This window comes from Dryobates pubescens, chromosome 22, assembly GCF_014839835.1.
Source record: "Dryobates pubescens isolate bDryPub1 chromosome 22, bDryPub1.pri, whole genome shotgun sequence".
NCBI lineage: Eukaryota > Metazoa > Chordata > Aves > Piciformes > Picidae > Dryobates > Dryobates pubescens.
Window position 1 is genome coordinate 1,631,179 of NC_071633.1, and position 24,443 is coordinate 1,655,621.

General features: G+C 62.8%; 1 protein-coding gene across 1 annotated transcript in view; it reads right to left on the bottom strand.

Moving 5' to 3' along the window:
- The window catches only part of SLC25A22 (solute carrier family 25 member 22), a 91,220-nt gene that overhangs the window by 27,739 nt on the left and 39,038 nt on the right, over positions 1–24,443 (bottom strand). The window contains exons 3-5 of the mRNA XM_054171776.1: positions 20,018–20,143; positions 11,030–11,085; positions 1,200–1,290 (exon numbers count right to left, since the gene is read on the bottom strand). Coding sequence (XP_054027751.1) covers positions 1,200–1,290; positions 11,030–11,085; positions 20,018–20,143 — 273 coding nt within the window. The remainder of the gene's footprint in view (positions 1–1,199; positions 1,291–11,029; positions 11,086–20,017; positions 20,144–24,443) is intronic.

Consider the following 24,443-nt stretch of genomic DNA (forward strand, 5'->3'; position numbering starts at 1 on the left):
TCTGGGCTCCCCAGGGGTCAAGAGGGACAGGGAACCGCTGGAGAGAGCCCAGGGCAGGCTGTGAGGATGCTGAGGGGCCTGGAGCAGCTGTGTGAGGAGGGAAGGCTGAGAGCCCTGGGGCTGAGAGCCTGCAGAGGAGAAGGCTGAGAGGGAGCTGAGCAATGTCTGTAAACATCTGAGGGGTGAGGGTCTGGAGGATGGAGCCAGGCTCCTGTCAGTGGTAGCCAGGGACAGGACAGGAGGCAATGGACACAAAGTGGAACCCAGGAGGTTTCACCTCAGCAGGAAGAGAAAGTTGTTTGGTGTGAGGCTGCTGGAGGTCTGGAGCAGGCTGCCCAGAGAGGCTGTGGAGTCTCCTGGTGTGGAGAGCTTCCAACCCCCTCTGGATGTGTTCCTGGGTGCCCTGCCCTGGCATCTGAGCAATGTCTACAAACACCTGAGGGGTGAGGGGCAAGGTGAAGGTGCCAGGCTCTGTTCGGTGGTGCCCAGTAACAGGACAAGGAACAAAGGGTATGAGCTGGAACCCAGGAGCTTCCACCTCAGCATGAGGAATACCTCACCCTGTGAGGCTGCTGGAGGCCTGGAGCAGGCTGCCCAGAGAGGCTGTGGAGTCTCCTGCTCTGGACACATTCCAGCCCCACCAGGCTGTGTCCGGGTGCCCTGCCCTGGGTGCCCTTGCCCTGGGTGATCTCCAGAGGTCCCTTCCAACCCCTCCCGTTCTGTGCTTCTGTGAGTTACTTGCAGGTCAGCCTCTGGGCAAGGCTGCCACTGCCCTGTGTCAGTTCAGCTCCCCCAGGAGGATCCCCCACAGGCCAGGGGGTGCCAAGCTCGGGCTCTGCAGAAGAGGCTTTGCCACCGGCTCACGAGCAGGACAGCCTCCCACGGGATGCCGGGGCCCAGGCTCCTCCCGGCAGCTGCCCGAGGCTGTGCCTACAAGTCCTGGCCCTGCTCCCCTTGGCTTCCCAGAGGGGACTATTTTTAGGAGCCTGGATGAAGAGCAGCCAGCCAGGGGAGCACTTTCCACGTCCCGTTTTAGCCGTGACGCCCTCGGCCCGGCCGCGGCTCAGCCCTTCAAGGTCAGCTCCTGTCCCCCCGCAGCCCCTCGCCCCGCTCCACCTTTGCCCTGCCGCCTCTCCAGGCTTCTTCCGGCAGCCTGGTGCCTTGTCAGGGCATGGAGAAGGTCTGCACCCCTCACTCACCCATCCTTGGAGAGGTGGTGCCGGAAGAAGTCGTTGGCTGCCAGCTTGATGGCCTTCTCCGGCGTCACCAGGGTCAGGTTCACCGCAGCCCCTGGGCAAGGGAGAGCAGAAAAGGCCTCTGGAGGGTGGCAAGCAAGGAACCTTTGACTGCACCACAGAACCACAGGGTGGGCTGGGTTAGGAGAGACCTTCAAGACCTCAGCTGGTTCCAACCCCCCTGCCACGGGCAGAGCCACCTCCCACCAGCCCAGGCTGCTCAAGGCCTCCATCCAGCCTGGCCCTGAACACTGCCAGGCTCAGAGCCTCCACAGCTTCTCTGGGCAGCCTGTGCCAGTACCCCACCACCCTCACAGAGTGCACTGGGTCAGAAGGGGCCTTCAGAGGTCACCTAGGGTCCCTCAGGAACTCCTGCTGAGAGCCAAGGGCTGGTGAAGGAGGGCTCCCAGCACCCCAGAGTGGTTCAGAAACCTGAACCAGCCCTGGAAAGGATCAGGATTTCTGCCCCCTGCCAGCTTAGGCTTTTGGCAAGCATCCCCTGGTGTGCTCCTGCTGCCCTGCCAATGTGGGGCTTACCATCTCCTCAGCTTCTTGGCCACCTCCCATCACAGAGCCCAGGAGGCACTCCTGGGAACCCAGCAGGGTGCAGGTCACACCTCCCAGGAGAGGGGTGCAGGCTGGAATTAATAACCAGCCCCAACTCCTTTTGTGATGCTGAGAAGGGAAAGCCTCCTGCTGCAACTTCATCCAGTCCAGACCCTGCTCCTCCTCTACCACCACCACCAAAGGCAGAGCAGCCCAGGAAAGGCAGAGCCCCTGGGAGACCTGGTTGGAGGCCACTGGCTCATCTCCTCAGAGGTCAGGCAGCCCTAGGCTTGCCCTGGGGCTAAGTGGCATCCCTTGGATGTCTCCACTGGGTGTCACCCTCAGAACAGCCACTGCTGCCCTGGCCTCCTGCCCACCACCAGCCCCAGGTGCAGAAGTGCCCCTCTGAGCACCATGGCTGGAGGACCTGGGGGGGAAACAAGTCTTGGGTCCCCTCCTCCCCGCTCCCTGGAGAGCCCTTTGGGCAGGAGCAACAAGCAGCAGCTGCCTGCCCCAGGGGAAGGGCCTGGCTGCTGCTCTGTGGTGGTGAATGGTGCCACAGCCAGCTGGCAGCCAGGCACCAGTGGTGTGCCCCAGGGAGCAGTGCTGGGCCCCAGCCTCTTTAACATCTTCATTGATGATCTGGAGGAGGGCATTGAGTCAGTCAGCAGTGAATGTGCAGCTGACAGCAAGCTGGGGGCAGGAGTTGATCTGCTGGAGGGCAGAGAGGCTCTGCAGAGGGACCTGGACAGGCTGGGCAGATGGGCAGAGGCCAAGGGCAGGAGATTGAACACAGCCAAGTGCCAGGGGCTGCACATTGGCCACAGCAATCCCAGGCAGTGCTGCAGGCTGGGGGCAGAGTGGCTGAGAGCAGCCAGGCAGAGAGGGACCTGGGGGTGCTGGTGGACGGTAGACTGAACATGAGCCTGCAGTGTGCCCAGGCAGCTAAGAGGGCCAATGGCATCCTGGCCTGCATCAGGAACAGTGTGGCCAGCAGGAGCAGGGAGGTCATTCTGCCCCTGTACACTGCACTGCTGAGGCCACACCTTGAGTCCTGTGTCCAGTTCTGGGCTCCTCAGTTTCAGAAGGACATTGAGAGACTTGAAGGTGTCCAGAGAAGGGCAACAAGGCTGGGGAGGGGTCTGGAGCACAGCCCTGTGAGGAGAGGCTGAGGGAGCTGGGGTTGCTTAGCCTGCAGAAGAGGAGGCTCAGGGGAGACCTTATTGCTCTCTGCAACTACCTGAAGGGAGGTTGTAGACAGGTGGATGTTGGGCTCTTCTCCCAGGCAGCCAGCACCAGAACAAGAGGACACAGTCTCAAGCTGTGCCAGGGGAGGTTCAGGCTGGATGTTAGGAAAAAGTTCTACACAGAGAGAGAGATTGCCCATGGGAATGGGCTGCCTGGGGAGGTGGTGGAGTCACCATCACTGGAGGTGTTCAGGAGGTGCTGGGTGCCATGGGTTAGTTGTTTAGGTGGTGTTGGATTGGTTGATGGGTTGGACTTGATGATCTTGAAGGTCTCTTCCAACCTGGTTTATTCTATGTATTTAGGGCTGGGGGTGAGGGGAGGCCTTTTGGGGCACACTGGGCTCTGCACCATCAGACTGCTGCTCCAGAATGTTCTCTCCTCTTTAAACCTTCAGGCTCAGTAAGGCCTCAGGTGGAGCACCACAGGCTCTCCTTGCCTGCACTGAGGCCAAGAGAGCTTCCAGCCCTTTGGAGGAGCCTCCCTTCACTCTTGCTGCTGGCCACCTCTGCAAGCACTCAGCCCTGTCTGGTGCATTTAATGCTTGCTGTGGGCATTTAAACAACTTGTCCCAAGCTCTGCTTCCCAAAGGAAGCCTGCACTCCCCACAGGCTCTGCAGGCTTCCCTGCCAGGAGGTCTGAACACAGTTTGAGAGGGCTCAACACACCTAGAGAAAGGCACCTGAGACCTCTCTCCCTCAGGATGGACTCCCCTCCCTCCAAACATTATGGAAGGACTCCCAAATCAGCCATGGAAATGCAGAGCTGTAGGGGAAGCAAAGTCACAGCTGGCACTGCTGGGATGGGTACAGCTTGGACCAGTCCTTGGCTCCACATCCCCTGCTCAGGGGACACAGCACCATGAGGGAGAGCACAGTAAGAATCAAAGAGGCTCTGTGGGCAGGCTTGGGCAGCCCAACACAACTCCCCCTTCCCTCTGCCATCAGCAGGCTGGGCAGAAAATACAGAGGAATGCTGCCCTGGGGCAAGCTGAGCCCAGGCCATGGCACCCAGCAAAGGCCTTCAGCTTCTGCACTCACAGCATGGTTGGGTTGGGAGAGAGCCTCAAAGCTCAGCCAGCTCCAAGCCCCTGCCATGGGCAGGGACACCTCCCACCAGCACAGGCTGCTCAGGGCCTCATCCAGCCTGGTCCTGAACACCTCCAGGCAGGAGGCAGCCACAGCCTCCCTGGGCAGCCTGTGCCAGAGGCTCCCCAGCCTCACTCTCAACCATTTCTTCCTCCTCTCCACTCTCAGTCTCCTCTCTCCCAGCTCAAAGCCATTGTCCCTCAGCCTGGCACTCCCAGCCCTTGGCCAGAGTCCCTCCCCAGCTCTCCTGGAGCCCTTCAGGCACTGCAAGGCTGCTCTGAGGTCTCCCTGGAGCCTTCTCCAGGCTGCACAGCCCCAGCTCTCCCAGCCTGGCCCCACAGGGGAGGTTCTGCTGCCTCTGCTCACCTTGGTGGCCTCCTCTGGAGCCTCTCCAGCAGCTCCAGGTCCTCCTTGTGCTGGGGGCCCCAGAGCTGGAGGCAGTGCTGCAGGTGGGGGCTGAGCAGAGCAGAGCAGAGGGGCAGAATCCCCTCCCTGTGCTGCTCTCTCCCTGCTCTGGCTGCAGCTCAGCACTCAGCTGGCTCTGGGCTGCCAGGGCCCAGTGCTGGCTCCTGGGCACTTTGGCACCACCTGGCACCCCCAAGGCCTTCTCCTGCAGGCTGCTCTCAGCCACTCCTCCCCCAGCCTGGATCTGTGCTGGGGATTGCCCTGCCCCAGCTGCAGGACCTTGCACTTGGCCTGGTTGAGCTTCACGAGGGAGGCTTGGTCCCAGCTCTGCAGCCTGCCCAGCTCCCTCTGGATGGATCCTTCCCCCCAGTGCCAGCCAGGCCACACAGCTTGGTGTCAGCCTAACCTCTAAAACCAGCCCAAAGGGCTCAATGAGCAAAAGAAAACAAACTCCAAGCCACCGAGGAAGCAAGGGAGAGGCTTCCAGGTGCTGACCTCCTCCAGGTCAGCAGGAGGCTTCCACAGCATCCTCTCCCACCCCTGCAAGCCAAGCAGAGGGTACAAGCACACAGATCTGGAGACAAGTTAATGAACCTGAGGCTTTCTCCTGCATCTTTGATATTTCCAGTAAAGCTGCTTAGCAGAGAATGGATAATCCCTGACCTCAATAATCCATAACAGCCTCAATTCCCTGGAGCAGGAGGAGAAATGAGAGCTTTCAGCTGCTGGCTGGATGCTCTTCCCCACACTCTCTGCTTGTTCTGCAGCTCAGCCCTTCCAGCCATGCCAGCCTCCCTGCTTTCCCCCCACTGAAGCTAACCTTGGCCTGCAGGCCAGGAGCAGCAGGAGCAGGAAAGGACCAACAGCATGCACAGAGACATGGCAGCCACTGCAAATGGGATGTTGGAAAGCAGGCTGGAAGGACCAGGAAAAATGAAACCAAGGAGAAGCAAAACTCTTCTCACCCAGCCCTGGGGTTCATTGTTCACTCATTTCTCACAGGAGGCCTTCTGAAGAGAAGCCTTTGCTCTGCTCTGCCCTGCTCTGCTCAGACCTCACCTCCAGGCCTGCCTCCAGCTCTGCTGTCCCCAGCAGCAGAAGGACTCAGAGCTGCTGCAGGGAGGCCAGAGGAGGCCACAAAGATGCTGCCAGGGCTGGAGCAGCTCTGCTGGGAGCACAGGCTGAGGGAGCTGGGGCTGTGCAGCCTGCAGAGGAGAAGGCTCCAGGGGCACCTCAGAGCTGCTGCCAGCACCTGAAGGGATCCTGCAGGGAGGCTGCAGAGAGACTTTGGCTGAGGGGGTCTGGAGCCAGGCCCAGGGGGAATGGTTTGGAGCTGAGGCAGAGCAGGGGCAGAGTGGAGCTGAGGAAGAAGTTCCTCAGTGTGAGGCTGGGGAGACTCTGGCACAGGCTGCCCAGGGAGGCTGTGGCTGCCTCCTGCCTGGGGGTGTTCAGGGCCAGGCTGGATGAGGCCCTGAGCAGCCTGTGCTGGTGGGAGGTGTCCCTGCCCATGGCAGGGGCTTGGAGCAGATGACCTCTGAGCTCCCTTCCAAGCTGAGCCAGCAGCAACCCACCAACAGAGGACTGAGCCATCCCCAGCATGGCACTGGTGCCATGGGGGAGGTGCTGCTGGCAGGGGCCAGGGCAGGCTGACACACTGCTGCACCTCACCAGGAGTTACCCACCCAATGTCACCAGCAAAGGGCAGCTTCCCAGCATGACCCAGGCCTCCTGCTGCTCTGCAGGCAGCACTGGGGCCTGCCAGGATCTGTGCTGGGATCTGTAGGTGGCTTTTGGATGGACTGCAGGAGGCAGCACACAGAACATCTCCCCTCTGCAGGCAGGCTGGGAGAGATGGGGCTGTGCAGGCTGGAGGAGAGAAGGCTCCAGGCAGACCTCAGAGCAGCCTTGCAGTGCCTGAAGGGCTCCAGCAGAGCTGGGGAGGGGAGACTGAGGCTGGAGATGAGGAAGAAATTCACACGTGGAAGGTCTCAGAGCTCAGGAGCTCAAGGAAAGAGCCTAACAAGGACCTAGGAGGAGGAGCAGAGGCTCCAGGAGAGCTGGGGAGGGACTCTGGCCGAGGGCTGGCAGTGCCAGGACGAGGGACAATGGCTTGGAGCTGGGAGAAGCTGGGCTTAGAGGTCAGGAGGACATCCCTCCCCATGAGGGGGGTGCCTCACTGGCACAGGCTGCCCAGGGCAGTTGTGGAGGCTCCAAGCCTGGCAGTGTTCAGAGCCAGGTCGGATGAGGCCTTGAGCAAGTTGGTCCAGCAGGAGGTGTCCCTGTCTGTGGCAGGGGGTTGGAAGTGGATGAGCTTTAAGGTCCTTTCCAAGGCAGCCCAGTGTATGGTTCAGTGCCATTCCCTTGGCATCATGTCTGGAGGCAGCACAGCAGCAGCTGCTGAGCACAGACAGGGCTAGACAGCACCCCCAGCTCTGCTGGCAGAAACGTGAGGGAAACAGACCTCCTCCTCTTCCTCCTCCTCCAGAACCCCTCTGAATCCTGGGGAAGAGCTGAGAGAAGTGCTGGGATTGCCCTACAGTCTCTGCTCACACAGAGCAGTGCCTGCCCACACAGCCCTCCTGAGGAGCTGCCTCACAGCAGTGCAGCCTGCAAGCTCCAGCCCCACTCCTCTCCATGCTGAGGAGCTTTGACTCCCAGGTGAAGGAGAGCTGAAGTCACAGAGTGGGGAGGGCTGTGCCCAAGGGGACCCTTTCTGCCCTCCAGCAGAGGCCAAGTGATGCCTGACAGGCTTGTGAGCCCTGCAGGGGGCACAGCAGCTGCCACTCCAGCACATTCATTTCCAATCCTCCCAATTTCAGCTTAAAGGCTGAAAATAAGAGCTTGTGAGTCAGCCAGCAGCTTCTGCTGGGGAACTGGGACAGATGGAGGGAGCAGGAACCAATCCCACCACCTGATTTCAATCTTCCCCTGCCTGCAAGGCTGAGCTGGCTCTTTACCTTCTTCCCAGAAAAGACTGTTCCCAAATCCTGGCTGGATTTTACCTACTCACCCTCTGCCCAAGAGGGAGGGAAGGGCTGCTGGCCTCAGCTCATACAGCTGAGGTGCTGGGACCAGGATGCTGTGCTGGGAGGACTCACTTCTGCACCCTGGCCAGGCTGAAAGCTCTGCAAGGAGCTGGAGCTGTTCACAAAGGGCTTCTCCAAACTCAGCTCCCCACTGGCCACAAGGATGAGCAGAGGGCTGGAGCTGCTCTGCTCTGGAGGCAGCCTGAGAGAGTTGGGGTTGTGCAGGCTGGAGAGGAGAAGGCTCCCAGGAGACCTTCTGGTGGCCTTCCAGGAGCTGCAGGGGGCTGCAAGCAAGCTGGGGAGGGACTTTGGAGGGGGTCAGGGAGGGATAGGGGTCTGGGACACCTCTGAGGGGGGCAGGAATCAGGCCTGGGACAGAAAGGCAGCAATGGGCACTGGCAGCCCAGAAGGCCAAGGGCAGCTCAGCTGCCCTTGGCCTTCTGGGCTGCCAGTGCCCATTGCCAGAGGTGGAGGGAGAGGATCCTGCCCCTCTGCTCTGGGGTCAGGGAGGGACAGGACTGGAGGGGATGGAGCAGAACTAGAAGTGGGGAGATTGAGATTGGCTGTGAGGAAGAAGTTGTTGCCCAGGAGGGTGGTGAGAGCCTGGCACAGGCTGCCCAGGGAGGTGGTGGAAGCCTCCTGCCTGGAGGTGTTTGCAGCCAGGCTGGAGGTGGCTGTGAGCAAGCTGCTGTGGTGTGAGGTGTCCCTGCCCAGGGCAGGGGCTTGGAGCTGGCTGAGCCTTGAGCTCCCTTCCTGCCCTGCCAGCTCTGTGATGCTATGATTTAGCAGCCAGAGGTGACAAGGGAGTCCTTGCCTGCCAGCTGCCTGGCTGGAGGGGGTACAAATCAGTGGCACAGGGCCCAGGCTGAGCAGACCGAGCCTGGCTGGCACCAGCAAGAGCTGAGCACAACCCTCCGCACCCTTGGAACGGAGAGTGGCCTGCAGATGCACATCCCCTCTGCCTTCCAGGCCTCAGCTGCCCCTCCCCAAAGCTCTGCTGTGTCCTCCAGTCTCCCTTAGCAGCTTCCAGGAGGATCTTCTCCCTCCTGCTCCCCAGCAAGCTGCCTGCCACTGCCGACTTCGGCTCCCTTGCCGGCCGGCAGCGCCGCGGCGGCCAGCCTCTGGGAAAGCTCAAGAGGGAACATGTCCCAGCTAGCACTGAAGATGGAGCTTGCCAAGCTTCCTCAGGGTTATTTGTCTTGCTGCCCCGGCAAAAAAAGCTGGGGCCGAGCAGCCAATCCCTCCCCAGCATCCAGCCCACTCCCCCAGCACGCCCACAGGCAAGCGGGGCAAGGAGAGGCTGCTCCCAGCAGCGCTGCCCTCCAGCCAGGCCGCCCTGGCAGCTGGGCAAGAGGGGACAAGAGAGGTTACTGCTGCCAACAGCCTCCCCAGAGTCCTGCTGGAAGAAACAGAAGAGCAAGGACTGGCTCCCTCGTGGCAGTGAGTGGCATGAAGAATGAGTCCCTCAGCAATAAATGTGCAGCTGACCCCAAGCCGGGGGCAGGAGTTGATCTGCTGGAGGGCAGAGAGGCTCTGCAGAGGGACCTCAACAGGCTGGGCAGATGGGCAGGAGATTGAACACAGCCAAGTGCCAGGGGCTGCACATTGGCCACAGCAACCCCAGGCAGTGCTACAGGCTGGGGGCAGAGCGGCTGAGAGCAGCCAGGCAGAGAGGGACCTGGGGGTGCTGGTTGATGGTAGGCTGAACATGAGCCTGCAGTGTGCCCAGGCAGCTAAGAGGGCCAATGACATCCTGGCCTGCATCAGGAACAGTGTGGCCAGCAGGAGCAGGGAGGTCATTGTGCCCCTGTACACTGCACTGGTTAGGCCACACCTTGAGTCCTGTGTCCAGTTCTGGGCCCCTCAGGTTAGGAAGGAGGTTGACTTGCTGGAACGAGTCCAGAGAAGGGCAACAAAGCTGGGGAGGGGTCTGGAGCACAGCCCTGGGAGGAGAGGCTGAGGGAGCTGGGGTTGCTTAGCCTGGAGAGGAGGAGACTCATGGGAGACCTTCTTGCTCTCTCCAACTCCCTGCAGGGAGGTTGTAGACAGATGGATGTTGGTCTCTTCTCCCAGGCAGCCAGTACCAGAACAAGAGGACACAGTCTCAGGCTGTGTCAGGGGAGGTTTAGGTTGGATGTGAGGAAGAAGTTCTATAGAGAGAGAGAGATTGCCCTTTGGAATGGGCTGCCTGGGGAGGTGGTGGAGTCACCATCATTGGAGGTGCTCAGGAGGAGCCTTGATGGGGTGCTTGGTGCCATGGGTTAGCTGTTTGGGCGGTGTTGGATTGGTTGATGGGTTGGACTGGATGATCTTGAAGGGCTCTCCCAACCTGCTTTATTCCATGTATTCTATGTATTCTATGCCCTCTGAGGCCTGGGAGGTGAAGCCTGCACGCTGGGGCAGCTGAGCAGCAGCAGGGCAGAGGAAGCAGAGCTCAGAGCCAGCTGAGCCACTGCACAAGCCAGGAAGCTATCCCACATCTTCCTCTGCCTGCAGCAAGGTCAGGAGTGGCCCACACTGCCCTCATGATCTTGCAAGGGAAAAAGGGCAAGGGTTCTGTGTCTGCAGCAGGAAAGGCCTCAGGGCAGCTGAGGGACTCACTGCTGCAGCAGCCAAAGCCAAGGAGCCAGGACAGGGCTGCAGAGGTGCTGAGGGCATCGCCCTGGTGAGCAGGGGCTGAGAGCCCTGGGGCTGCCTGGTGTGGGGAGCAGCAGCCTGAGGGGGATCTCAGCAGTGCTGAGCAGTGCTGCAGGGGTGGGGGTCAGGAGGATGGGGCCAGGCTTTGTGCAGTGGTGCCCAGGGACAGGGCAAGGGGCACAAGCTGTCACACCAGAACTTCCATCTGCACATGAGGAGGAACTTCTGTAACTGAAGGGTGGCAGAGGCCTGGAGCAGGCTGCCCAGAGAGCTTGTGGAGCCTCCTGCTCTGAACACATTCAAACCCCACCTGGATGTGCTCCTGTGTGACCTGCTCTAGGTGACCCTGCTCTGGCAGGGGGGTTGGACTGGGTGAGCTCCAGAGGTCCTTTCCAACAACTTACATTCTGTGATTTCCATGATCCTCCCAGGGGCATCCTGTGCAGCCCCCTGCCAGGGGCAGGGACCCCTCCAGCCAGAGCAGGCTGCGCAGGGACACAGCCAGGCTGAGCCTGAATGGCTCCAGGGATGGAGCCACATCCCTGGACAACCCTCCTGGTGCAGAACTCCCTCCTGCTGTCCAAGCTGCCTCTCCCCTGCTCCAGCTTCCAGGCCCTGCCCAGCAGCTTTGCCCCAGGGCAGCTGCCAGGCAGCTGAACCTCGGCGGAGCCTGGGGGCAGCGGAGCTGAGCGGAGGCCTGGCCTGGAGGAGTTTATGCTCAGAAGCAGCTGCAGCTTTCAGCATCTCAGGAGGCTGCTGGGTTGCTGCTGCCTTGTGAGGCAGAGCTGAAGGTTTGCCTGCTCCTCCCCACTCCCCCAGCAGTGCTCCCAGCAGGACCATCACTTACCCCGGTACATGCCGAAGTAGCCCTCGGAGCGGATGGTCTTGAGCAGGCAGTCAGACCTGCAAGCAGAGAGAGACACCTCAGGCACCCAGGGGAGACAGACACCTCAGGCACCCAGGGGAGACAGAGGCACCTCAGGCACCCAGGGGAGACAGGCACCTCAGGCACCCAGGGGAGACACAGACACCTCAGGCACCCAGGGGAGACAGGCACCTCGGGCACCCAGGGGAGACAGGCACCTCGGGCACCCAGGGGAGACAGGCACCTCAGGCACCCAGGGGAGACACAGGCACCTCAGGCACCCAGGGGAGACAGGCACCTCGGGCACCCAGGGGAGACAGGCACCTCGGGCACCCAGGGGAGACAGGCACCTCAGGCACCCAGGGGAGACACAGACACCTCAGGCACCCAGGGGAGACACAGACACCTCAGGCACCCAGGGGAGACACAGACACCTCAGGCACCCAGGGGAGACAGGCACCTCAGGCACCCAGGGGAGACACAGACACCTCAGGCACCCAGGGGAGACTGAGACACCTCAGGCACCCAGGGGAGACACAGACACCTCAGGCAACCAGGGGAGACACAGACACCTCAGGCACCCAGGGGAGACACAGGCACCTCAGGCACCCAGGGGTGACAGGCACCTCAGGCACCCAGGGGAGACTGAGACACCTCAGGCACCCAGGGGAGACTGAGACACCTCAGGCACCCAGGGGAGACACAGACACCTCAGGCACCCAGGGGAGACACAGACACCTCAGGCACCCAGGGGAGACACAGGCACCTCAGGCACCCAGGGGAGACTGAGACACCTCAGGCACCCAGGGGAGACACAGACACCTCAGGCACCCAGGGGAGACACAGACACCTCGGGCACCCAGGGGAGACAGGCACCTCAGGCACCCAGGGGAGACAGAGACACCTCAGGCACCCAGGGGAGACACAGGCACCTCAGGCACCCAGGGGAGACACAGACACCTCAGGCACCCAGGGGAGACACAGGCACCTCAGGCACCCAGGGGAGACTGAGACACCTCAGGCACCCAGGGGAGACTGAGACACCTCAGGCACCCAGGGGAGACACAGACACCTCAGGCACCCAGGGGAGACAGAGACACCTCAGGCACCCAGGGGAGACACAGACACCTCAGGCACCCAGGGGTGACACAGACACCTCAGGCACCCAGGGGAGACACAGACACCTCGGGCACCCAGGGGAGACAGGCACCTCAGGCACCCAGGGGAGACAGAGACACCTCAGGCACCCAGGGGAGACACAGACACCTCAGGCACCCAGGGGAGACACAGACACCTCAGGCACCCAGGGGAGACACAGGCACCTCAGGCACCCAGGGGAGACACAGGCACCTCAGGCACCCAGGGGAGACAGGCACCTCAGGCACCCAGGGGAGACACAGACACCTCAGGCACCCAGGGGAGACACAGACACCTCAGGCACCCAGGGGAGACACAGGCACCTCAGGCACCCAGGGGAGACACAGACACCTCAGGCACCCAGGGGAGACTGAGACACCTCAGGCACCCAGGGGAGACACAGACACCTCAGGCACCCAGGGGAGACTGAGACACCTCAGGCACCCAGGGGAGACTGAGACACCTCAGGCACCCAGGGGAGACTGAGACACCTCAGGCACCCAGGGGAGACACAGGCACCTCAGGCACCCAGGGGAGACACAGACACCTCAGGCACCCAGGGGAGACAGAGACACCTCAGGCACCCAGGGGAGACAGAGACACCTCAGGCACCCAGGGGTGACACAGACACCTCAGGCACCCAGGGGAGACACAGACACCTCGGGCACCCAGGGGAGACAGGCACCTCAGGCACCCAGGGGAGACACAGACACCTCAGGCACCCAGGGGAGACACAGGCACCTCAGGCACCCAGGGGAGACACAGGCACCTCAGGCACCCAGGGGAGACAGGCACCTCAGGCACCCAGGGGAGACACAGACACCTCAGGCACCCAGGGGAGACACAGACACCTCAGGCACCCAGGGGAGACACAGGCACCTCAGGCACCCAGGGGAGACACAGACACCTCAGGCACCCAGGGGAGACTGAGACACCTCAGGCACCCAGGGGAGACACAGACACCTCAGGCACCCAGGGGAGACACAGACACCTCAGGCACCCAGGGGAGACACAGGCACCTCAGGCACCCAGGGGAGACACAGACACCTCAGGCACCCAGGGGAGACACAGACACCTCAGGCACCCAGGGGAGACACAGGCACCTCAGGCACCCAGGGGAGACAGGCACCTCAGGCACCCAGGGGAGACACAGACACCTCAGGCACCCAGGGGAGACACAGGCACCTCAGGCACCCAGGGGAGACACAGGCACCTCAGGCACCCAGGGGAGACAGGCACCTCAGGCACCCAGGGGAGACACAGACACCTCAGGCACCCAGGGGAGACACAGACACCTCAGGCACCCAGGGGAGACACAGGCACCTCAGGCACCCAGGGGAGACACAGACACCTCAGGCACCCAGGGGAGACTGAGACACCTCAGGCACCCAGGGGAGACACAGACACCTCAGGCACCCAGGGGAGACTCAGACACCTCAGGCACCCAGGGGAGACTGAGACACCTCAGGCACCCAGGGGAGACTGAGACACCTCAGGCACCCAGGGGAGACTGAGACACCTCAGGCACCCAGGGGAGACACAGACACCTCAGGCACCCAGGGGAGACACAGACACCTCAGGCACCCAGGGGAGACAGAGACACCTCAGGCACCCAGGGGAGACACAGACACCTCAGGCACCCAGGGGAGACACAGACACCTCAGGCACCCAGGGGAGACACAGACACCTCAGGCACCCAGGGGAGACACAGACACCTCAGGCACCCAGGGGAGACACAGACACCTCAGGCACCCAGGGGAGACAGAGACACCTCAGGCACCCAGGGGAGACACAGACACCTCAGGCACCCAGGGGAGACTGAGACACCTCAGGCACCCAGGGGAGACACAGACACCTCAGGCAACCAGGGGAGACACAGACACCTCAGGCACCCAGGGGAGACACAGGCACCTCAGGCACCCAGGGGTGACAGGCACCTCAGGCACCCAGGGGAGACTGAGACACCTCAGGCACCCAGGGGAGACTGAGACACCTCAGGCACCCAGGGGAGACACAGACACCTCAGGCACCCAGGGGAGACACAGACACCTCAGGCACCCAGGGGAGACAGGCACCTCAGGCACCCAGGGGAGACTGAGACACCTCAGGCACCCAGGGGAGACACAGACACCTCGGGCACCCAGGGGAGACAGGCACCTCAGGCACCCAGGGGAGACAGAGACACCTCAGGCACCCAGGGGAGACACAGGCACCTCAGGCACCCAGGGGAGACACAGACACCTCAGGCACCCAGGGGAGACACAGGCACCTCAGGCACCCAGGGAGACTGAGACACCTCAGGCACCCAGGGGAGACTGAGACACCTCAGGCACCCAGGGGAGACACAGACACCTCAGGCACCCAGGGGAGACAGAGACACCTCAGGCACCCAGGGGAGACACAGACACCTCAGGCACCCAGGGGTGACACAGACACCTCAGGCACCCAGGGGAGACACAGACACCTCGGGCACCCAGGGGAGACTGAGACACCTCAGGCACCCAGGGGAGACTGAGACACCTCAGGCACCCAGGGGTGACACAGGCACCTCAGGCACCCAGGAGAGACACAGACACCTCAGGCACCCAGGGGAGACACAGGCACCTCAGGCACCCAGGGGAGACAGGCACCTCAGGCACCCAGGGGAGACACAGACACCTCAGGCACCCAGGGGAGACACAGGCACCTCAGGCACCCAGGGGAGACACAGACACCTCAGGCACCCAGGGGAGACAGAGACACCTCAGGCACCCAGGGGAGACAGAGACACCTCAGGCACCCAGGGGTGACACAGGCACCTCAGGCACCCAGGAGAGACACAGACACCTCAGGCACCCAGGGGAGACACAGACACCTCAGGCACCCAGGGGAGACTGAGACACCTCAGGCACCCAGGGGAGACTCAGACACCTCAGGCACCCAGGGGAGACTCAGACACCTCAGGCACCCAGGGGAGACACAGGCACCTCAGGCACCCAGGGGAGACACAGACACCTCAGGCACCCAGGGGAGACTCAGACACCTCAGGCACCCAGGGGAGACTGAGACACCTCAGGCACCCAGGGGAGACTCAGACACCTCAGGCACCCAGGGGAGACAGGCACCTCAGGCACCCAGGGGAGACACAGACACCTCAGGCACCCAGGGGAGACAGAGACACCTCAGGCACCCAGGGGAGACAGAGACACCTCAGGCACCCAGGGGAGACAGAGACACCTCAGGCACCCAGGGGAGACTGAGACACCTCAGGCACCCAGGGGAGACAGAGACACCTCAGGCACCCAGGGGAGACACAGGCACCTCAGGCACCCAGGGGAGACAGAGACACCTCAGGCACCCAGGGGAGACAGAGACACCTCAGGCACCCAGGGGAGACACAGGCACCTCAGGCACCCAGGGGAGACAGAGACACCTCAGGCACCCAGGGGAGACACAGACACCTCAGGCACCCAGGGGAGACACAGACACCCTTCCACCCCCCACCACTCTGTGGTTCCATGAAACACAGAAGGGAAAGGAGTGACTGTGAGGCTGTTATCCAGGGTCCCCTGTGGCACACACACGAGAAGCTTGGACAAGCAGATCTCCAGGCACTTGTTCTGCCTGGAGCAGAGGAGGCTGAGGGAGACCTCCTTGCTCTCTGCAGCTCCCTGAGAGGAGGCTGCAGGGAGCTGGGCTTGGGCTCTGCTCCCCAGGCTCAGGGCACAGAAGGAGAGGAACTGGCCTGGAATTGTGCCAGGGGAGGCTTGGGTTGGAGAGGAGGAAAAATGTCTTTGGTGGCAGAGTGGTCAGGGCCTGGCAGAGGCTGCCCAGGGGGGTGGTGCAGTCCCCATGGCTGGAGGGGTTCCTGTGGCCAGCTGGGGCCAGGGCTTGGTGGCCATGGTGGGGCTGGGCTGGTGTGGGACTGGAGGAGCTCAGAGGCCTTTCCCAGCCCAAACCATTCTATGATTCTGTGATTCTAATTCCAGCTGTGGAAGGGGAAATAAGGGAGGTAACCCTGACCCAAAGCTGACCTGCTTGGCTCACTGGGGGCAGCTCAACTGAAGGCACAGAGAGGAGATGGCCTCAGCTGCTCTGTGCCCTCCCACACAGGCTGAAGCAGGCACTTGGAACACAGCTCTGGCCCTGGGGGAGAGCACAGGCAGGACTCTGCCCCAGGGGAAATCTGTCACCTGCTCTGTTTCACAGTCTCACAGCATCACTAAGGTTGAAAGAGACCTCAAGGATCATCCAGTTGGGTTGGAAGGGAGCTCTGGAGCTCACCCAGTCCAAAGCAGGGCACCCCCAGCAGCTTGCCCAGCAGCACACTGCCCAGGGTGGGGTTGGAAGGGACCCCTGGAGCTCACCCAGTCCAAAGCAGGGCACCCCCAGCAGCTTGCCCGGCAGCACAATGCCCAGGGGGGGTTGGAAGGGATCCCTGGAGCTCACCCAGTCCAACCCCTTGCCCCAGCAGGGCACCCCCAGCAGCTTGCCCAGCAGCACAATGCCCAGGGGGGGTTGGAAGGGACCCCTGGAGCTTACCCAGTCCAACCCCCTGCCCCAGCAGGGCACCCCCAGCAGCTTGCCCAGCAGCACAATGCCCAGGGGGGGTTGGAAGGGATCCCTGGAGCTCACCCAGTCCAACCCCCTGCCCCAGCAGGGCCCCCCCAGCAGCTTGCCCGGCAGCACAGTGCCCAGGGGGGGTTGGAAGGGACCCCTGGAGCTCACCCAGTCCAAAGCAGGGCACCCCCAGCAGCTTGCCCAGCAGCACAGTGCCCAGGGGGGGTTGGAAGGGATCCCTGGAGCTCACCCAGCCCAGCCCCTGCCCCAGCAGGGCACCCCCAGCAGCTTGCCCAGCAGCACAATGCCCAGGGGGGGTTGGAAGGGACCCCTGGAGCTCACCCAGTCCAACCCCCTGCCCCAGCAGGGCACCCCCAGCAGCTTGCCCAGCAGCACAGTGCCCAGGGTGGGGTTGGAAGCTCTCCCCCCCAGGAGACTTCACAACCTCTCTGGGCAGCCTGCTCCAGGCTGATGCCCCCCACCAAGCCCTTCCACCACCCTGCTGGAGCTTGCCCTGAGCCAGCAGTGCTGCTTGGCACACACTGTGGCAGGGCAGGGAGCAGGATCATGATGTCCCAGCCCTGCAGCCTCACCAGGAGGCTTCCACCTCACTCTCAGCCCCTCAGGTTGCAGCAGGGTCAGATGGAGCCAAGGCCATGCCCAGTTCTTTGCTCTTCATGGAGAAAAGGAGACCCCAAGCCAGGTACCCAAGGCCTGGCTCTCTCCAGCCCTCAGGACTGTCCCAGAGTGTCTGCCTCTTTCAAGGGAAGAATCCCAGAACCCCAGGCTGGGTTGGGCTGGAAGGGATCTTTAAAGGTCACCTGGTCCAACCCCTGCACAACCAACCTGACCTGAAATGGTTCCTGGGTTGGGTCTCTCTGGGCAGCCTGGGCCAGGCTCTCCCCAGCCTCAGCACCAAACATTTCTCCTTCTCTCCACTCTCAATCTCCCTCTTGCAGTTCCAACCATCCCCCCTTGGCCTGGCCCCACAGGCCCTGCTCCAGACTCTGTCCCCAGCTCTCTGCTCAGCCCTTGGAGCACTGCAAGGCCACCAGAAGGTCTCCTGCAGCCTTCTCCTCTCCAGGCTGCCCAAGGCCAACTCTCTCAGCCTGGAGCCTCCCAGCAGAGGGCTTCCAGCCCTGCCAGCACTGCTGTGGCCTCCTCTGGCCCTGCTCCAGCAGCTCCCTGCCTGTGCTGAGGGCTCCAGAGCTGCCCCAGCACTGCAGGAGGTCTGAGCAGAGCAGAGCAGAGGGGCAGACCCTGCTGGCCCCTTGGCCCCCCAAGGACCTTTCCATCTGTCCCCACCAGCCCAAGCTTGCTCTGCCAACACCAGAGGAACTCTCCAGCATTACTCACTCCCAGGCTCTGCCTCAGGCTGAGGAGGAGCCAGCTCAGGTGGCCAGGACACATCCTGGGTGTTCCTCAGCCATGTCTCATCCCACAGCTCCTGGCTGTGAATCAGATCTGCACTCCACTGCTGGAGCTGGAAAGCCTCCCTCCTGCTGAGGGGCCCTCCAGAGATGAGCCATCCTGGCATGCACTGCCCAGGGCAGCCACAAACCCTCCCTCCTCCTGCTCCCCTCTCCCAGGTCAGGGGCAGAAGTGATCCTCAGTCCACAGCAGGACACAGGAGCAGGACACAACCCAAAGGAGGGAGCAGGGAGCAGTCAGGGGAGGCTGCTGTGGCACCTCAGGGTCTCCAAGCCAAGCTCATGCAGAATTAAACATCCTCAGCTACAGCAAGGAGGCTCAGAAACCCAACCCATGAGCAAGGGGAGGCTGGACAGGGCCCTGGGCAGCCTGCTCCAGGGGAGGATGTCCCTGCTGGGTGCAGGGGGATGGAACTGGATGAGCTCTGGAGCTCCCTTCCAGCCCAGAGCATGCTGTGATTCTGTGGCATTTAGCAGCTCCTTCCCAGCCCCACTCTGCCTCCCACTCCCCTGGGCAGGCAAGGGGCAAGCAGAGCTGTGGGGCAGGAGACTCAACTGCACAGCAGAGCAGCAGCAGCACAGGAGGCAGCACTGCCCCCAACCCCCTCAGGGCCAGCAGCACCTGTGCCAAGCCAACCCTGGTGCTTAGGTGAAGCATCTTGTTCTGAGTGTGGGGCACACCCCCCAGCACCCCCTGAGTGTGGGAGACCCCCCCCAGCACCCCCTGAGTGTGGGGCACCCCCCCCCAGCACACCCTGAGTGTGGGGCACACCCCCAGCACCCCCTGAGTGTGGGGCACCCCCCCCCAGCACCCCCTGAGTGTGGGGCACCCCCCCCAGCACACCCTGAGTGTGGGGCACCCCCCCCAGCACACCCTGAGTGTGGGGCACCCCCCCCCCCAGCACACCCTGAGTGTGGGGCACCCCCCCCAGCACACCCTGAGTGTGGCTCAGGCTGGGAGGGAGCTCAAAGCTCAGCCAGCTCCAAGCCCCTGCCATGGGCAGGGTCCCCTCCCCCCAGCACAGGCTGCTCAGGGCCTCATCCAGCCTGGTCCTGAACACCCCCAGGCAGGAGGCAGCCACAGCCTCCCTGGGCAGCCTGTGCCAGAGTCTCCCCAGCCTCACTCTCAACCATTTCTTCCTCCTCTCCACTCTCAATCTCCTCTCTCCCAGCTCACAGTCTCACAGAATCACCAAGGTTGGAAGAGACCTCAAAGATCATCAAGTCCAAGCTGTCTCCACAGACCTCATGACCAGACCATGGCACCAAGTGCCACATCCAAGCCCCTCTGGAACACCTCCAGGGATGGGGACTCCACCACCTCCCTGGGCAGCACATCCCAATGGCTAACAACTCTCTCTGGGAAGAACTTTCTCCTCACCTCCAGCCTAAACCTCCCCTGGCACAGCCTGAGACTGTGTCCTCTTGTTCAGCTGCTGGGTGCCTGGGAGAAGAGCCCAACCCCCACCTGGCTCCAACCTCCCTTCAGGGAGTTGCAGAGAGCAATGAGGTCTCCCCTGAGCCTCCTCTTCTGCAGGCTAAGCAACCCCAGCTCCCTCAGCCTCTCCTCACAGGGCTGTGCTCCAGACCCCTCCCCAGCCTTGTTGCCCTTCTCTGGACACCTTCAAGTCTCTCAATGTCCTTCTGAAACTGAGGGGCGCAGAGCTGGACACAGGACTGACGGTGTGGCCTGAGCAGTGCAGAGCACAGGGCTCAGTGACCTCCCAGCTCCCTGCCCTGCCGCGTCCCTGGGGCTGGCTCTCCGCAGCTGCCCTCTGCGCTCTCTCTGCCCCGGCGCAGCTCGGTGCAGGCTGCTCCCCTGGGGGGCAGGGGGTGTGGGGGGCCTCCCCTCCGGGGTACTCACAGGCTGGTGTACATCCGCTGCCCATTCTGCTGGTTCTGCAGGCGCGTCTTGGCCAGGTCGATGGGGAAGACGCAGGTGACGCCGATGAGGCCGGCAATGCCTCCGTTCAGCAGCTTGGCCGGCAGGCTGCGGGCACAGCACACACACACGGCTGCCTGAGCGCCGGCACGGCAGCGACGGGGCACGGCACGGCGAACGCAGCCAGGGGCTGCCCCGACCCCGGCCCGCAGCCAGGCAGCGCTGCCCCGCGGCGAACCCAGCCAGGGGCTGCCCCGACCCCCGCCCGCAGCCAGGCAGCTCTGCCCCGCGGCTGACCCAGCCAGGGGCTGCCCCGACCCCCGCCCGCAGCCAGGCAGCTCTGCCCCGCGGCTGACCCAGCCAGGGGCTGCCCCGACCCCCGCCCGCAGCCAGGCAGCTCTGCCCCGCGGCTGACCCAGCCAGGGGCTGCCCCGACCCCCGCCCGCAGCCAGGCAGCTCTGCGCCGCGGCTGACCCAGCCAGGAGCTGCCCCGACCCCCGCCCGCAGCCAGGCAGCGCTGCCCCGCGGCTGACCCAGCCAGGGGCAGCCCCGACCCCCGCCCGCAGCCAGGGGCTGCCCCGACCCCCGCCCGCAGCCAGGTAGCTCTGCCCCGCGGCTGACCCAGCCAGGGGCTGTCCCGACCCCCGCCCGCAGCCAGGCAGCTCTGCCCCGACCCCCGCCCGCAGCCAGGGGCAGCCCCGACCCCCGCCCGCAGCCAGGCAGCGCTGCCCCGCGGCTGACCCAGCCAGGGGCTGCCCCGACCCCCGCCCGCAGCCAGGCAGCTCTGCCCCGCGGCGAACCCAGCCAGGGGCTGCCCCGACCCCCGCCCGCAGCCAGGCAGCGCTGCCCCGCGGAGCCCCGCAGCTCCCACGGGGGTGCAGAGTACCAGAGAACCAGTCAGGGGTGGAAGGGACCACAAGGCTCAGCCAGTTCCAACCCCCCTGCCATGGGCAGGGACACCCCACACTAGATCAGCCTGGCCACAGCCTCAGCCAGCCTGGGCTTAAACACCTCCAGGGACAGGGCCCCAACCACCTCCCTGCACAACCCATCCCAGGGCTTCACCACTCTCATGGGGAAGAACTTCCTCCTCCCCTCCAGCCTCAATCTCCCCACCTCCAGCTTCATTCCATCCCCCCTAGTCCTATCCCTGCCTGAGATCCTGAGCAGTCCCTCCCCAGCCTTCTTGGAGCCCCCTGCAGATCCTGGAAGGCCACAATGAGGTCCCCTGGGAGCCTTCTCTTCTCCAGCCTGAACAGCCCCAACTCCTTCAGTCTGTCCTCACAGGAGAGCAGCTCCAGCCCTCTGCTCCTCCTCCTGGCCCTGCTCTGGACACCTTGCAGCACCTCCAGATCCCTCTTGCAATAGGGGCTCCAGAGCTGGAGGCAGCCACTCTTTGGGTGCAGCCCTCAAGCCAGTTCTGTATCCACCCAGTGGTCACCCCTCACACCCCTGTGGCACCAGCCTGGAGCCCAGCCTGTGGTGGGGACAGTGTGGAAGGCTGTGCTCAGCTCCAAGTAAAAGGTTGTCACAGCCAGGCTGGATGTGGCTCTGGGCAATCCTGTGGGGTGTCCCTGCCCATGGCAGGGGGCTTGGAACTGGCTGAGCCTTGAGGCCCCTTCCAACCCTGACACCTCTGTGACTGATCCTGGCACTGTCAGCTGAGAGGAGCAAGAGGAACAGCAAGAAAGCTTCAACTGCTCCATGAAACATCAGTTTGAGGCTCACAAAGGATCACAGCTCACAGGTGTGAGGGGTTGGAAGGGACCCAAAGAGACCATCCAGTCCAACCCCCTGCCAGAGCAGAACCACAGAATCCAGCCCAGGTCACACAGAACACATCCAGACAGGGCTGGGAAGGCTCCAGAGCAGGAGACTCCACAGCCTCTCTGGGCAGCCTGCTCCAGGCTCCAGCACCCTCACACCTAAGAAGTTCCTCCTCACACTGGGGTGGAACCTCCTGGGTTGCAGTTTGTGCCCCTTGCCCCTTGTCCTGTCCCAGGAGAGCACTGAGCAGAGCCTGGCCCCTTCCTGCCATCCACCCCTCAGGTATTTACAGACATTCATGAGATGTCCTCTCAGGCTGCTCCTCTCCAGGCTCCACAGCCACAGGGGAGGAGGGGAAAGCAGCACCTGGCACCAGGACAAACCCCTGATGGAGCCAAACACCTCAGCCAGACAGTGCCCAAGGACCTAAGGGTCTCCCTGAAGGACAAGGGGCAGAGTGCTGGCAGCCAGGCTGCAGGGAGGCCTGAGGGCATCCCAGGCAGCAGCTTTGCTGGCAGATGCTGCTCAGCACTGCAGTCAGATCCTCAGCCAAGCAGGGGCTGTGGGAAGGAGCCCAGCACAGAGCCCAGCTGGCAGCCCAGGAGCAGCTCCAGGAAACCACTTCCAGCCCCACGCCCGGGGCCAGGGGAACACACAGGGAGCAGGAGCCCAGGGACAGCTCAGACACAGACATGAGCTCAGAGCTCCTGCTCAAACCCCAGCCTGGCTGCCTGCCTCTGCCTCCTAGCCAGGGCCTTTTCCTGCTCCCCCTGGGAGGTGCTGAGTGACAGCCAGAGCAGCCCGAGGCAGGCTCCCAGCACCTCTGACTCCAGACACCACCACACACAGAGGGAAGTTTGCATCTAGGGGAGGCTTAGGTTGGAGAGGAGGGAAAATGTCTTTGGTGGCAGAGTGGTCAGGGCCTGGCAGAGGCTGCCCAGGGAGGTGGTGGAGTCCCCATGGCTGGAGGGGTTCCTGTGGCCATGGCCCCTGGGGCCAGGGCTTGGTGCCCATGGTGGGGCTGGGCTGAAGGTTGGACTGCATGAGCTTGGAGGTCTCTTCCAACCCAAACAATTCTACAGTTCTATGACTCAAGAGCAAGTCAGAGAGCAGTGTCAAGGTGGAGGCAGCCCTGGAAGGAAGGTGTTTCAAGACAGGGTCACATCAGCCTCCCTGGCTTCAGCTCTGAAGGGGCTGCTGGCAGGTCACAACGAGTGCCCCCTTTCCAGCCTCAGCACTGTCAGCCCTTCTCTAAGTGTCCCTGAGACACTCAGGGCAGGCAGACACTTGCCTCCCTCAACCCCTGCCACCAGTGAAACCATCAGAGGGTTTGTTAGCCAGGGTGGGAGGGAGCCACAGCCACGTGGCACACGGCTTGCCTGCTGGCACTCCCTGTGCCAGAGCTTCGGCACAGACCCCAGCAGCCAAGGGAACAAGCTGATGTGCCTGGGCAAGCCAAGCATGCAGAGAGCCTCTCACACTCCCTGTGGGTGAGCAACCCTTGCTCAGCACCCTCACACCTCAACCCACCCAGCTTGCCCTCTGTGTGCTGTGCAGGGACAGCAGCAGAGCTGCAGCCCCTGGGCCTGTGTGAGGAGCCAGGAGATGAAGGCCCTGCTGCAGAAAGGCAAAGCCCTCCATCTGCCCTGGCAGCAGACCACTGCTGGGGGCTGGAGTCCTTTGGTGTCAGTCCTGGTTTGCTAAGGGATGGCAGAAGCATGAAGAGGAGTTTGATACAACCACAGAATCACTGAGGCTGGAGGAGACCTCCAAGAGCCTTGGGTCCAACCATAACCCAACCCCCCTGGCCACCAAGCCATGCCCTGAAGGGCCACGTCTGCAGCTTCCTGAACCCCTCCAGCCATGGGGACTCCACCTTCTCCCTGGGCAGCCTCTGCCAGGCCCTGACCACTCTGCCACCAAAGACATTTCTCCTCCTCTCCAACCTAAGCCTCCCCTGGCACAATTCCAGGCCAGTTCCTCTCCTCTCAGCTGAGCCTGGGGAGCAGAGCCCAAGCCCAGCTCCCTGCAGCCTCCTCTCAGGGAGCTGTGGAGAGCAGTGAGGTCTCCCTCAGCCTCTTCTCCACACTAAGGTTTGGGAGATCCTCCAAGCTTCAGCACACCTCCTTGGCTCAGCTGCCTGTAACTGCTGCAGTTAGAACCCCAGACTAGTTTTAGCTGGGGGACCTTTAAAGGAAGGGACCCTTCAACCTCACCCAGCCCAACCCCCTGCAGCCAGCAGGGCCAGCCCCAAGCAGAGCAGGCTGCTCCCAGCCCCACACAGCCTGCCCTGCACTGCTGCCAGCCATGGGGCAGCTCCACCTCTCTGGGCAGCCTGGGCCAGGGCCTTGCTACTTGTGGTCACCCAGATGGGAGAGGTGACCTAAAGTGAGAGAGGTGAGGGATGGATGTGGGGCACAGAGCAGAACCTGAGGCAGATGGCACTGCACCAGCACCAAAAGCTTTATCCTTGTGACTGAAGTCATCCTCCCAGTGCTCCCCACGCTCTTGTGGGGTGAGAATCCATGGTGCTTGGTCCCCTCTGCACAGCTGCTCCTCTCCTCTCCTCTCCCCTCCTCTCCCCTCCCCTCCTCTCCTCTCCTCTCCTCTCCTCTCTTCTCTTCTCTCTTCTTTTCATTTG